The sequence below is a fragment of the Urocitellus parryii genome, chromosome 4, assembly GCF_045843805.1.
Source record: "Urocitellus parryii isolate mUroPar1 chromosome 4, mUroPar1.hap1, whole genome shotgun sequence".
In the NCBI taxonomy this organism is placed as follows: domain Eukaryota; kingdom Metazoa; phylum Chordata; class Mammalia; order Rodentia; family Sciuridae; genus Urocitellus; species Urocitellus parryii.
Window position 1 is genome coordinate 187,608,026 of NC_135534.1, and position 15,725 is coordinate 187,623,750.

The window sequence follows — 15,725 nt, forward strand, 5'->3', positions numbered from 1 at the left end:
CAGGACTTTCAAATGTGTCTTTTCTTTGAGTGAGATGTAAAACAAAGAGAGATTGTGGGTTGAGAAATTTTCAAATAAAGCAAACTACACAGGATTGTTTCACATAAGGCACTCTTCTTTCCTAATGATGTAACAATTGCTACATTTTACTATAAATTATTTCTGCTTCCTAGTTTTGACAAGACATACCATATACACCAGAAATCATACAAATTTTAATACAATATTAGTCCATATACTTCAATCTTAGTCCATATACCTCATCTTGCCTCCCATTAAAAAAAATATTAATTACAAAAGTAAATCATATTTTGGAAAGTCTTAAAAAAAAACACAGAAATGAATACCTATAATCAACCTATTTGCCCCAATCTTTGTTGTTTTTTTTATTTTTTGTTGGTTTTCTTTTGTTACCAGAGATTGAACCCAGGGGTGCTTAATCACTGAGCTACATTCCCCATCCCTTATATTTTTGTTGTGAAACAGGGTCTCACTAAGTTGCTGAGGTGCCCTAGTCTTTTACACAGCTTCACCTGGTTATATCATGTTCCACTTATCTTTTTCCATTTTCTCACTTCAGAACAAAGTCAGCCAAAGGGCGAAGACCTTGTCTATCTTGTTCTTCCTCCACTGAATTCCTAGCACACAGAAAAGTATCTGACCTGCTGTAGGTAGGTGCTCATTAAATATGTGTTGAATGAATAATTCCCTGTTATGTCATCATTTTTATAAGCAGCCACAGAGTATCCAGCTGAATGTTCTATCATAATTTCCTCAGTGCTTATTTTAATGTTAAATGTTTAGCTGTGAATAAACTTTACTGCTGAGATACTCTGTACCACAGTAAGTCAGCTCACCTTACTAAGACTAGCATTCTATCCTGAAGTAAGGGCTAGGAGCCAAGCTAGTTATAGCATGATTTTGTTTGACTTTGCTCTCTTATTATCTTTCTAGTTTGGAAACACTATGTTGGTGGGTATGTTAGATATCTGGAAGAATAACCACTTCATAACCCATCATCTTCTTTCCACTTTAGAACATGATTCAATGTGTAAAAATATATATATATATAAGTGCTCCTACTACTCTTGGTTCTTTTCTCTGTATGATTGCTTCCTTCCACTTGTGTCTAAAGTCAGTTCCTCACCAACAGCTCAATATAAATATTCCCTAACTCCAAATGGCTCCAGCTCAGAAAGGTGTGTCAGCACAGACCAAGGCGGCTTTCCACATTCTCAAGCTCTGGGAGGGCACAGTAACATATTCAGATGTAAATCTACCAGGAGCACCTCACAGGAGCTTGTGACTCCAAGAGCCAGGCCACAGAAAATAAGTAAATAAGTAGGGGGGGTCAGTTCAGGGATCAGTCAATATACACAGCATAAAGCAAGCAAACCAAACTTTTATAAAAGAAAGAATGCCAGAGAAATGGATGAAAACATACCCCTCCCCTGCAAAAAAAAGAATGTGAATTGAGAAAAGGAAGCAAAAGAAAAAGTAACAAAGAAATAGAACAAAATAAATCAATGCAAGAGAAGTGACAGCTATAAAGAAATGGGAGATGAGAAACAGCCTAAGGCAGAGACTGTGGAAAAGGTAAATAAGACACCAAGAAAAGAAAAATCAAAGTGACAAAGAACAAAAGAAAAAAAAAAAAAAAGCATTTCTAAAAAGGGGGTGGTAGAAGAGCCAAGATAAGAAACTCAAGAAGGTAAACAATTAAATGTATGAAAAAGTGACATGAGGACAAAGACAGGTGGCCTTGAATGGTGTAAGAATGGTCATTAGAGAGAAAAAATGAAGGACCAGCAAGACAAGCAGCACTCTTCTTAACTCCATCCTCTATTTAGATCTCATTTTCCAGAATAACTCTGAACGCCTCAGGACCTCAATCACCTGCAGGCTGAGTGGAGGGCTGGTCTTCACTGCTAGACTCATAACCCGTGATGGAGATGGCCAAGTTGGCTAGAGTAGACGCTGCCATGGAGATTACTTGCCCTGGTAACTCTGCCCCTGTAAAAGAAGCACACGTTCTTAAAGTGTTTGAAGCAAATGAACAAAGCAGGAAATAAAGGTTGCAAATTTAAACAATCCTAAATTTTCAAAAACAGTAAAACAAAATGGTTATTTCTGACCCAATGGACCAATGTTCTTCACTGAGGAAGAATGCTTGAAAATCACAAGACAATTTGCTAAAAGCTCAAGTCTTTCTCATTTAGAGACGATGCTGGTGGGTGTGAGAGATACTGCATATATAAATTTGAAGTTTGGAGCTTATATTTAACTTCACAAGTTGATTTTAATACACACTTCTATGAAAAAACACTGCCACACCAAGTTTAAAAGCTGTTTAAACTGTCTTACCCTTTGTATTACTAGGTTCTAGCACAGACACCCCACAATTGGTGTTCTCAGTAATACATTTCCTAAATGAACATGCAAATACATGGATATTATGCAAAAACCACACAATTCAGCACAGGCAAAATCCACCACTCTGAAAATCTATAAAAACATCATGACCTCATTTCATGTTATATATTCCCGTGTTAACTTCCTAATAGTACCAAGCCTAATCATTTACATTAAGCTCAAATAAAACACTTATGACAAACAAGGACTGTCTGCAATGATCTGCTATGGCAGATGATTAGTTCACAAAACATGAGGTATGAGTGTGCTTTCTTGCACACTAGAGGCTGGAAAGCAAAGAATAAGTATTTCTTAGACTCCTTACAATGAAAATCTCACGTGTAATGCAGTTTCTATCAAGCCAGTACACCTGTGCAAGGCTTGGACGACAGAGTGTCACTCTGTAATTTAGAAGCCACATAGCTTTCACATCAAATTGTCATGGAGGCATATAATTTTCTGCAGCAATTCAGCAAAAGTTGCAGGAATTCTGCTATCTGATTTCTAATGGCCAGCAGGAGCAGCCATGTCTTCTGTATGAATTGTCCTTTGGTGTTACTGAGCGGCTCTCCTGGTTGCAGTGTTCCTGCCTTTGTTGGAGCCAAGCCTAGTTTCCAAAAATTGCACATGCTGAAATTTCTAAATTCTAACCAACAATTCTTACTATTTATATCATCTAGAATGGATTCTACTGTCCACAATCGAAGAATACAGGCCATTTTATTCACCGAATCATACAACCACACTCATACATCTATGACCTTACCTTTGGTAGACCAATATTCAGTGTGACAACAGAGAATTCTGCCAAGCAAGTAAAAAGAACCACAACCCTTCAGAAAGCCAGTGACTTTTAGCTCCAAATTAGCTCTGCATAACCAACAATTTCAAGGCTGGCCATCTGCCAGAAATAAGCAAGCCAGGGCTGGGGATGTGGCTCAAGCGGTAGCGCGCTCGCCTGGCATGTGTGTGGCCCGGGTTCGATCCTCAGCACCACATACAAACAGAAATAAGCAAGCCAGAGCCCAAGAAGACTCTGATATAGTCAGATATCAGGATCAAAAGCATTCACCTACCTCAAGCCTATCCCTCCTCCAATACATATTGCAGGGGCAGGAAAGAAGTCTACTTTCAGGCAATTGGAAAGAAATTAAACTCACAGTCTGAGAAGAAAGTCTAAGTTATATATTTGGATTGGGACCTTATTCACCTATCCTTCCAAGTTCCTTCCAAGATGACAATTAGGAGGGCAAGGGCTGGTGCCAAGATGACACTATGGCTATCATGTATAACTAATTAGAACAAATTTTTTAAAAAGAGGGCAAAGGCTTATGTACTCATTACTTGCTATAATGTGTGTGAGGGATAAAGACAAAGACCCAGCCTCCAGGAGCCTGATGCAAGAGACATATGTGAATTAATCACACAAAAAAAGTGTATGTTGATAAATTACAAATTTGGTATTTTGTGAGATTCAAAAGAAAAAACATGACTTATGGAGACAACTGGAGCAGGAGCACAGGTGAGGAACCAAAATGGCCCAAGTTCAAATCCCAGGTCCAGTCCTTACTACCTGGATGACCATGGTCAAGTTCTTACACATCAGTCTCCTCATGTGTAAAATGGGGCTCATATAAATTCCTACTTCACATGTGAATCAAGTGAAACTGTGTGTATGTGTGTGTGTGTGTGTGTGTGTGTGTGTGTGTCTGTCTGTCTGAATAAAACGCTTGGAATGATGCCTGGTATACAGGAAATGCCCAATAAATCTTAATTATCACCATCATCTATACCAAAACTGTTGGCTTTGATGGCATCAAATGTAAGCACAAGTCCTATCACTTCCACAATATTTCTCTGTACCACTCACCCCTTAGCATCACAGGATAGCCATTTCCCTAAGTCTCTTCCCCTTAGTAGAGGTTTTTAGCTCTCCCACAGCGATAAGTATCTTACATAGCACTGAAAGACTTGAGGAAAACTAAAGGAAATTAAATCCTCAAAACTGTGACTTAAGAATAACTCTCCAACTTGATGTCAGTAAAATATGCAATAAACATTCAATAACTCTTAGCTACATCCATGAGAATTATGTGATTATCATTCTAGTTAACATACGAATGGTTCAGCCAATTTTTAGAACACCTCACACTTTAAAAAAGCATGAAAGTAGCACTCAGAAAAATCAACAAAGATCATTTGAAAACTATGGCTATAAGACCATAACTGCTCCTATCAAACACACATGTATCTTAATAACTTCTATCCTAGTGGTGTCCTTCAGCACTTCAAAAACCCAAGGGTCTGGACAGAAGTATGCCAGGACTGAGATTCTAGTCAAGGTCGTGGTATTAGATAAAAATTCCCAGCTAAAAATAGGCACATAAACAAGGGAACACATTCTTGGGACTCAAGGTCTAAAAACAAAAAAGAAAAGAGCATCCAAGGTTTCAAGCGTCAGTCTCCACAGGGATGAGGGCAGTATGCAGTGAGACCTCTACACAAGTTCAAACAAGCAGTCACCAATCAGGACAGAAAAAACAAAGTCAGATTAAAATCTATTAATATGACTAACTCAACAATGGGTACCTCAATGTTAAATAATCATGGGAAAATATATTCTGAAAACAATCTCAATGAGGAGATACCTCTTGATTTACTTTGTTCTTTTTCACAAAATAGTGGCAGTTGCCAGAAATATATCCAAAGATGCTTGCTGGAGGAGGCACAGCATACCAAATAAAGCCTCCCCAGCTTGCAAAGTCTCCTTGAGTAGGCTTCTGTCTCCATTACCAATGTGAAAGATACATCTCCCTCTAGATCACTTCTAGCATCACTTCAGAAGGACCGGGATGTGGACCAGAAGTTTCTCAGCACCTGCCTAAATAGTAATAACCATAATCAGGGAGCAAGAGATGAGCAGTAAGAAACTTAGTTCTCTCCTTTCCTTTTCTGATTTTAGCTTACCTGGGCCAAAGTTGTTCATTCATATTACATATTATCCCAAACAACTTAGGTAACTATCAGTTCCTCCCTGAAAAGGTACTTCTGGTCACAATTACCAATGTCAGGAAGAGCAGGAGACAGCTGTGTTCAGTACTCTCAGGATGGGTACCCAGGCTACTAAAGATACACCTGATGCTTATTTCCCTTACTTTCCAAGAAATCTCTCAGAGCAAATGGCTCACTGAGTCTGTTTCTTCATCTGTAAAATAACTATAATACCAATCTCACCCACTTGCTAAGATGGCATGTTTGAAGAGGCAACAGAACCTCATCAGTGAGATAGGAATAATGTTAAGGTTTCTCTTCTCTCACAGGCCAAGAGGACACAGATGCTATGGTTTGTTCCTTCCAAAACTCATGCTGAAATTTAAACACCATGTAACAGTATCAAGAGGTACTATAGGATAGAGACCAACAGTATTGAGTTGCCATGTGGGGCCTCAACAAGCAGGCCCTCAACAGATGCTAGCACCTTGGTATCAGACTTCCCAGCCTCCAGAACTTGGAGCAATAAAGTCCTGTTCAGGATACCAGCCTGTGTTATTCTGTTATAGCAATACAAAATGAACTAAGAAACCAAGTTTCTGATTGAGATTTGTGGAATCCAGGAGGCAGAGAAGCTAAGTCCTATGGCCACGGTACACCAACAGGGCCAACATGAAGAATGAAGGAGTTGACAACTACAACTAGTGCAAGAAGGATCAGTAGTTGTTAATTTTTTTTACTACATAACTGTCATTTACTGAAAGAACCAGGGAAAGGGAAAGAACACTGGGCTTAGGAACAAGAACACTGGTTTTAAATCTTAGCTTCATCTCTGTGACTGTGATTGGTTAACCTTTGAAATTAAATGTCTCCAAGAACAAATTTTACAAAGTTTTACAAAGTTTTATTTGCTTATTTTTTGTTTGGTTGGTTTGGGGGTTTTGGCTGGTAGGTTAGTTGGTTGGTGGATTTACAAAGAGCACACTTAAAAACAGAATTCTCAGCCCATAATAGTCACTGAAACATTTTCCCCTACATTTTACCTTGGATTTCCAGAAAATACAATGAAAAAGCTCCCCAGGTCCAAGAGAAAGCCACTGAGAAACTACTGAAACTAACTCAGCAATGACCGTAAGAATTTTCTGGATCTAGGAACTAAACAAACTCATGCTTTGAATTTTAATGAAATCGAGAGAACTAACTTTGTGAATCTAGTGAACCATAGACTACAAAAGCTTCTACAGCAGCAAAAGATTCAAAGCTCAGAAGACATAAAGAAGGATATCCACACAGGGGACTGGCGCACAAGAGCAAGGCCAGGCCATACCAGGAAGCAATCCTGTACCTAACTGTATCCACACAAGGGAAGGAAAAAGCAGCCCCACTATGGACAAGGGAGGCTAAGTTCTGATTCATAAAGAAACAAGGTTCTAAGGGCATGAGGAAAAATATTTAGAAATTTAGAAAAAAAAATATTTTATAGATTTATTTTATGAAGAGCATTAAGACCAGAAGACCATAAAAGAATTCCAGATCAAGAAGCAGGCTAGAGTTGTAGCTCAGTGGTAGAGCATTTGCCTTGCATGTGTGAAGCCCTGGGTTCAATCCTCAGCACTACATATAAATAAATAAAAGATCCATTGACAACTAAAAAATATTTTTAAAAAGGGGGTGGGTAGAATGAGAGAAAAACAAAACAAGGAAAACCAACATTTCCAAATCTGCTCTCAACATCTACTCTGCAACGATGTAATCTCCTTCATTGTCATAGTCAAGAACACAAATACCATAAATCTAACCTGCATGCCAACACACCACCATTCCAGGTTTGTGGCTGACAATAATAACCGACCTGGTCTTCTTTTTCCCCATGGTTTTAGAATTCTTGTTCTCACAGTTCTCTAGGCTATCATTACCAGATGACTAGAATTTATACTCTATTAAAAAAAAAAAAAAAAAAAAACAGCTGAAACCCTTGTTTTAAACCTGCATTAATCATATTCTTGGATTAAGGTACAGCTGTCCCTTGATATCATAAGGGATGAGTTGCAGAACCTCCATAAAAGTAAACTGTGAGGATGCTCAAATTCCTTACATGATTTCCATATAACAGATACAAATCCTCCCATACATATTAAATCATCTTTGAATTCCTTATAATACTGGTAAAATGTAAATGCTACGTAAATAGCTGTTATTCTGTATTTTCTTGGCAATAATAACAAGAAAAAAAATCTGTTAATATTAAATACAGATGTCATTTTTTTCCCAGATATTTATGATATTCAGTTGGTTGAATCCAAAGGTACAGAACCTACAAAGAGCTGACCCTACTCAATCAGCCCTGGGCAAAAGCAATCAAAAGAGAAAGCCACCCCAGGTGAGAGGTAAAGAGCTGTCTGAATGACCCACAACTAGGGGAAAGGAAGAAAAAGAAAACTAACCTGAGGAACAAGCAAAACTACCAAGCTTTCTACACTAGATGCCCAGACAGGAAATTTATTTCCATTGGTCTGATATATAATCACAGAATCTAACAGATTATGAATAGGAATACAGGCTGAAAATAGAAAACTTAAAAAAATGGCAAAATAGAAAATAAAATATTCCCTATTTTCCACTGTCAAAGTATGTAATTAAGGTTTCTTTGTTTCAGATAAGGGTTTGAAACATACATTTATGGATACAAGCTATCTTACAATTATCAGGCATTATTCATTTACCAAATAAAACAGAAAGCAATTAGTTTTTTAAAACACCTTTATAAGGAAGCTGTACAAACACACCAGTGTGTTTAAAATAAAATGTGATTAAAATAAAATGAAGATGCTAAAAACAATGCTGTAGAAGCATATTCACTGACAGAGAAAGATGTTATGACATAAGTATAAAATGTGGATTACAGACAGGTACAGATACACCAGGTATTTGGGAGGCTAAAGCAGGAAGACTACAAATTTGCAGCCAGCCTGGGAAATATTTTAAAAAGGATGAAGGTATTGCTCAGTTGCAGAGCATTTGCCCAGCATGCAAGAGGCTCTGGGTTAAATCCCCAAAACCCCAACAACAACAAAAAATTAATTTGAAATGAATCAATGGCCTACATATAAGATAAAAACATAAAATTCTCATTAGAAAACTTAGGGATAAATATTCATGACCTTGGTGGGCAAAGCACAGGCAACAATAGGTAAATGGAAAAATTAGATATCAAAAATAAAAAAGTCTGCACATCAATAGAGACTATCAAGAGGATAAAACAACCCCAAAATGGAAGAAAATACTTTCATATCATATATCTAGGAAGTATCCAGACCATATAAAGAACTCCTGAAACCCAACCGCAAAAAGGCAAACAACCTTAAGGGCAAAGAATCTAAATAGACATTTCTCCAAAAAGATAAGCAAATAAAGAACAAGCACACGAAAAATTGCTCACCATCATTAGCTATCAGAAATCCACACCACAAGATACCACTTCATATCCACTATACTAGTCATTATAAAAAATGGAAAATAGCAAGGATATAGAGAAACTGGAACGCTCATGTTTGCTGGTGGGATACAAAATGGTGCAGCTGCTATGGAAAATAGCTTGGCAATTCCTGGAAAAGTTAAACATAGAACTACATATAACCTGGTAATTTCACTCCTACATATATACCTTAAAGAACTGAAAAGGGCATACATGTATCAAAACACTGCATGATACCTAGTTTATACACACAATTTTTATGTATTTGTTAAAAAATAAAATTAAAATTAAAAATTTTTAAAAAGGAATTTTAAAAAGTTGAAAATGAGCCAGGTGCAGTGGTGCATGCCTATAATACCAGTGGTTCAGGATGCTGAAGCAGGAGGATCTCAAGTTCAAAGCCAGCCTCAGCAAAAGCAAGGCACTAAACAAATCAGTGAGACCCAGTCTCTAAATACAAAATAGGGCTGAGGAGTGACTCAGTGGTCAAGTGCCCCTGAGTTCAATCCCCCGTTACCTCAAAAAATAAAAAAATGGGCTGGGGATGTGGCTCAAGCGGTAACGCGCTCGTCTGGCATGCGTGCGGCCCGGGTTCGATCCTCAGCACCACATACCAACAAAGATGTTGTGTCTGCCGAGAACTAAAAAAAAAATAAATATTAAAAATTCTCTCTATCTCTCTCTCTCCTCTCTCACTCTCTCTTTAAAAAAAAAATGAATCTTTAAAAAAAAATAAATAAAAATAATGTAAAATATTTAAAAAAATAAAAAATAAAAAAATAAAAATAAAAAAATTAAAAAGTTGAAAATGACTATTCAAACATAGCAGCACCATTCAGAACAGAAAAAAAGATGGAAACAACCCAAACATCCAGCAACTCATGAATGGATAAACAATATATGGTATATCCATATGATGGAATATTATCCAACTATAAAAAGGAATGAAGTCCTAATGTATGTGTAGGGGTTTCCTTTTGGGATGACAAAAATGTCTTGGAATTAGGAGAGCTAAGGGTTGCCCAATAATTTTGTAAATATCCTAAATGTCATTAAATGGTTGACAGTATATTGTATATTATACGAATTATATCTCAATAAAAAATACAAAAAGAAGAGCTGGGTGTGGCTGGCAGACCTGTAGTCTCAGGAGGATCACAAATCTGAAGCCATCCTCAGCAACTTATCAAGATCCTGTCTCAAAATAAAAAAATAAAAAGGGCTAGGGATATAGCTCTGTGGTAAAAGCATCCCTAGGTTTAATCCCCAGTACTGGGGAAAGGGTGTACAAAAAGAAGATGATAGTCTAAAAACCAAAAAAAAATTTAAATAAATTTATTTTCTGTTTAGAAACCACTACAGGTTTTTTTAAGTAGATTTAAAACTATTTCATCATAGCATTTTTTTAATAAAAGTTATTCTCCAAAATTCTTCTAAGAACAATATTCACAGAATGCACTATTTCTTACCAGCAGACTCTTTTCCATTCTGTTTTTCGTACAGGGTGCCCACAGACATCAGGAAAACAATAACCAGGAACACTGGAATTCTCCATGAGCCAGCCAGGGATGCTGAAAATCATTAAGAATTAACATTTTTAGTTAAATCAAAACCTAGTACATGTTCATAAAGAAACAGTTTTGTTGACTGACAAAATAATTTAGTATATATGCTAACTACAAAATTATTTCACAGGGAAAAAGCTTTTTAAAGGCCATAAACAGAACACCGCCATTCCCTGCTCTCAAAGGCTCCGCTCAGGTTCGTGCCAGCCTGCCCTTAATGGGCTTGTACTGCCTAAGGAATCTAGTCCATTCTAAAGATGAACTCAAACTCAACCACCCACCTGACCCCAAAATGAGCAGACTCGGGAACAGACCCTGAAGTCATGGAACCTGACTAGATTTTCTGAAAATACCCACGGGGTGTGAACCTCTCTTTCAAGAGAGAACCTAATGGCCCAAAAGGACACGGCAAAAGCTTCAACGTATGCTCCTCAGTAGTAAAGTGTTAACAGGTTGCTATGGGTTAGGTCAATGTCTCTAACCACTTCCACCTGCCTGAGTCCATCAGAGCCACATGGACATACTGGCCTGCCTCCCTCCTCTCCCTTCCCCAAGGTCAAAAGGAGTCTGTAAGACCATCGATCTTACAGATAAACTGAAGTACTCCAACTCAACAAAGCTAGAGAAAGAAGGCTGCTTTGTGCAGCATCTGACTCTAAGCAGAGACATTTTCAATTGACTGTTTTTTGTTGTTGTTTATAACAATAGCTCTAAAAATTAATTTAGAAGATGATAGTCTAAAAACCAAAAAAAAAAAAATTTAAATAAATTTATTTTCTGTTTAGAAACCACTGAATTTTGTTTTTTAAATTAGAACTTATTATTCCCATCAACTCAGACTTGGAAATAAAAAGTCCCAACCATATGCATCATGCTGAAAAAAAAAAAAAAAAAATCACTCAACCACATCCTAGCAGCCCCCCAGATGACAGTGGGTGGTTTCACACAACAGGGATCTCATTACTCAGAGCAGCTGGGACACCTGACAGTCTCTATGGGGAACAAGGACTTTCTCTGAAGCTACCTATGACTACAGAGATCTGCTTAAACCACTCTTTCACAGGACAGAAAGCCTTCCACTATGAGAAACCGGCCTTCACATTTTATATCTCTATCTCCACCTCCTCCCAGCCCCACTGGCTCAGCTCCCCCCTCTTATCTTCAGTCCTTTTAACTGCGAGATATATGGGGGCCTCTCCTAGTCCTTGAATGCGTATCCATATGCCAAGCAGGACGGTCAACAAAATGCCACGAATGACAGTCATGCGTGTTCTACTTTTTAAGATATATTTACTTTTAAAGGACTTTACTGAAATAATTAAAAGATATTTTAAAAGAATATCATTTTCATTCAAGATTAATAAAAAACTAAAGCATAACATTTTCTAAAAATTAAAAAGAATTTTAAATGCAACACAGCACTAAAAAGAATCCACTTTCATTCATAGTCTCTACTGAACTTAACCCAGACTTTTTTTTTTTCCAAAAAGAAGGGACCCACCTAAATGAAAAAGCAATATAATCCAGACAGGAATTGAAATTGCTCTCAAGTAGCGTTCAGTGCTTGTATTCCACTTGAATGAAACAGTCAACACATAGCCAACTACCAACGTCCAGATCTTAAATAAATGAAATATAGACAAAGCTGTAAAATACATATACATGAAAAAGAGTAAACAATTATACAACATTTGTAAGCATCAGTATCCCAACAGTGCTCTGCACACAGCAGAGAAGATTCATGCCTAGGTCTCCTCCCCTGTTTAGATAAATTATTTTGAGATAAACAGGCATTTGAAATTTCATGTAGCAATATTTAAATATTCAAAACAAAAACTATATTGTTTAAACTTAAGACATTAAAGTTCAAAACCCATTTTATGTATAAAAATACTTAAAGTGAAATATTCAATAAATAAACCATGGATTTAAATTGTAACCCAAATCTTGTGGAATTTCTGTTTTCAACATCGATTAATGTTTAGGGAAAACAAATGAAAAGGAGAAAAAAGATTTCTAAAAAGATTCTATTTCAGCCCGTGCTGATTTTTTTTTTAAAGGCCATCAAACAGATGTCACTGTAAAAGGAATTAGGCAGCTAGCTGAGGTGTGACCCTCTGAGATAAAGCTGAAGTAGTGCACATGAAAACATTACTAGTGAAAGAAATGGCAAGACTTGAAAACAGAAGAACCATCCTCTCTCTCTAAAGCTGAATGACTAGGCCTCAAGAAGCATCACGGTACACCAGTGTAGCCTACAGAACTTGTATTTCATAGAGCATTTATAAAAGATGGAAGAAATACACACTCTTTGAACACCAAGAATTCAGTCCAAGAATGAAAAATTTAAGTTTGACATGAACCTGGAAAAAAAATTAAAACAAAAAAGATATAATTCAGAACATAAAGAAAAAAATATTACAAGGAAATTAAAGGACTTTACTGAAATAGTTAAGTAAAAAATAAATAAATAAAAATTATTTTACTTAAATAATTAAGTATAAAAAATAAATAAATAAAAGTTATTTTACTTAAAATAATTAAGTAAAAAAATTAATTAAGCATTATTACAAGGAAAAAGAACCCATCTCCTACATTACTGTGGTCATATCTATCAATAAATATAATCTTTAAGTCTTAAAATGGTTCATAGCTTCTGACTATTTATTAAGGACCATATTAGTATCACGGAAAGTGACTGTCTCGATGAATTCTGCACTATCAAACTGCATGAACAATAAAATCAGGCTGAGAAAGAAAATGGAAATTATAGCATATGTGATACACATATAGCTGGGAAAGAAAAGCAGCTTAGAAAAGAAAATAGAATATCAAGGTTGATAGCTGTCTTCAAATAGCTAGAAAAATGTCACATGGAAGAGGTCTAAAACTTAATTTTCTGCGGTTCTGAAGCAGAAATAATAATAAATGGAAATTAGGAAGCAACAAATTTCAGCTCAATATGAAAATAAAGTTTTCTAACAAATGATAGTACTCTGAAAATAGAATAAGCTACATTTGAACAATTGCTGGCCATAATTTGGGGATGATAAGGTAGGAAAGTCTGCCCTCAGCAGACTTTAAACACTGATTCTACAATTATTTAAAATGTTTATCAGAATATTCTTATATAACCTCAGAACTAAGATAATCTGTCAGAAACACTTTCTAAAAGCCATGGGGGGGGGGCACATCTACTACAGCAGTATTAAAAAGAAATAAGTCTATATAAGCACCAAAGAGGAAGAAGTCCACAATACAAGGAAAAATGAAGAAAGTACAGAAATACATATTTGAAATCCATTAAAAAAAATTTTTTTAAACCCTTAACTTTTTAAGGCACAGATAGAAATTTAAAAGGCTGTATATCAGCCAACAATAGCAACATCTATACTGGGGACAGTGGCAAAGAAAAGGGATCATTTACAAATAAACTTCTAGGCTACTTAAATCGTTTTTTATATCATGAGCACATTTTATAAGAGTCAAGTTTTTAAATCATTAAATATTTTCTTTAAATAACAGTGAAAATGAATATATTTTCACATTTGATACACAATTCTTTTTCATTATTCTTGCAGTACTAGGGTCTACCCAGTACCTCTGTACTTGCCAGGCCAAGCCTAGCATGAGACACCTTCCCAGTCTCCATATAGTTCCTAGTCTCAGACCCCTATGAAGTTTTTTTTAATATTTATTTTTTAGTTCCCGGCGGACACAACATCTTTGTTGGTATGTGGTGCTGAGGATCGAACCCGGGCCGCACGCATGCCAGGCGAGCGCGCTACCGCTGAGCCACATCCCCAGCCCCCCTATGAAGTTTTTTATTCTTAAACCTTCACTAACACAGAAGCCAGAGGTCAACAAGTCAACTTTAGATATATTTAGCCTGTAAGCAAATCTGTTCATGTGTGAATTCTCACCTACACATAAACCGATGAAGCAATGAGATAAGAGGGAACACGTTCCCAAATTTATTTTCTTCAAATACCAACCATGTCTCCTTTTCAAAGTACATAATCCATAGTCATTTTCAGTACTAATGTGCAGATACTACCTAAGCTGCATAAAAGTTAACAAAATTTACTTAGCACTGCAAATAAAGCAAACTAATCAACAATCACATTTTCCTTTCATTTGTAATGATAAACCACATGATCCTGGCTAAACAACATATTAAGTTCATAAAACATTAAGTAGAGATTCCTTTTAGACTATGCCTTCATGCTATTTATTGTCATCTGGGCATCAACTGGAAAAACCTGGCTTGCTTCAGTAGTGTATTTTTGCAGAACATTTCCTAAGTCTTTTTCAGAGAGAAGAAAACAAGTCTCAAATTATGGTACCCAAGCCCTAATAGAGCCAGAATCAGCAATTGCTTCAAGTATTTCATTCTCCTTTAAAATAGCTTAATTCTAATTTGTGAACTATTCTTTTTGTCATATGGAAACTTAAGAGTCAAGAATTTTTTATAATAAAGGTCTTTAACTGAAAGAACTAAGCTCTGGAAACTTCTTCACTGCTACCAGGTAACCAGGAACAAACTTAAGCAGTGTTTAGAAGTAGAATGGAGCAAACCCAACAGCAGAAACTTAGATACCAGCCAAGCCCATGGTCACTTTACACAACCAGGACTGAGTGGCCAAGAGTAGGGTCTTGTCTGTCTCAGATCACAAGGCAAGTCCATCTCCTGATTTTTGTTGTTGTTTGCTTTGTTGTTGTTGTTTTTAAATTAAGATGAAAACAATGGGAACAGAAACTATGAAGAAAAGAAATCTATTACTACTGCAAAACTATAAATGGGACTGGGGATTAAACTCAGAGGAGTTCTACCACTCTTTTTGAGACAAGGGTTAGCTAAGCTGCTTAAGGCCAAAGTTGCTGAAGTTGGCCTCAAAATTGTGATCCTTATGTCTCAGTCTCTCAAATTGCTGGGATTACAGGCATGCGCCACTGGGTCCAGCTCAGTCTTCAAATTTTCTATTAAGTTTGAACGAATGGGGGAGAGATGGGAACAAAGCCAACCTCAGCAATTTAGTGAGGTCCTAAAGCAACTTGCAAAAAAATGGGCTGAGGAAGTAACCCAATGGTTAAGTGCCCCTGGATTCAATCCCAGTACCAAAAACAAACAACAGTAACAAAAAATGTGAAGCAAGGGAGGTCATCAGTTTTTCAGATTTATCATGCACAACTCCACACCATGAGGAGAGGTCAAGCTGAATCACATGTCTGCTTGGTGCAACAAAAACTTCGGGGGGGGGGGGGGGCTCGGGGGAATATGT

The 15,725-nt window shown here is 36.7% G+C and overlaps 1 protein-coding gene across 4 annotated transcripts in view; it reads right to left on the reverse strand.

Moving 5' to 3' along the window:
• Positions 1 to 15,725, reverse strand: part of Tmem245 (transmembrane protein 245) — an 82,936-nt gene that overhangs the window by 62,891 nt on the left and 4,320 nt on the right. For 3 of the 4 annotated variants that reach the window (XM_026391156.2, XM_026391157.2, XM_026391155.2), the window contains exons 2-4: positions 11,945 to 12,062; positions 10,348 to 10,449; positions 1,897 to 2,013 (exon numbers count right to left, since the gene is read on the reverse strand). In XM_026391156.2, the coding sequence (XP_026246941.1) occupies positions 1,897 to 2,013; positions 10,348 to 10,449; positions 11,945 to 12,062 (337 nt within the window). The remainder of the gene's footprint in view (positions 1 to 1,896; positions 2,014 to 10,347; positions 10,450 to 11,944; positions 12,063 to 15,725) is intronic. The other variant, XM_077797073.1, reaches the window with a different exon arrangement.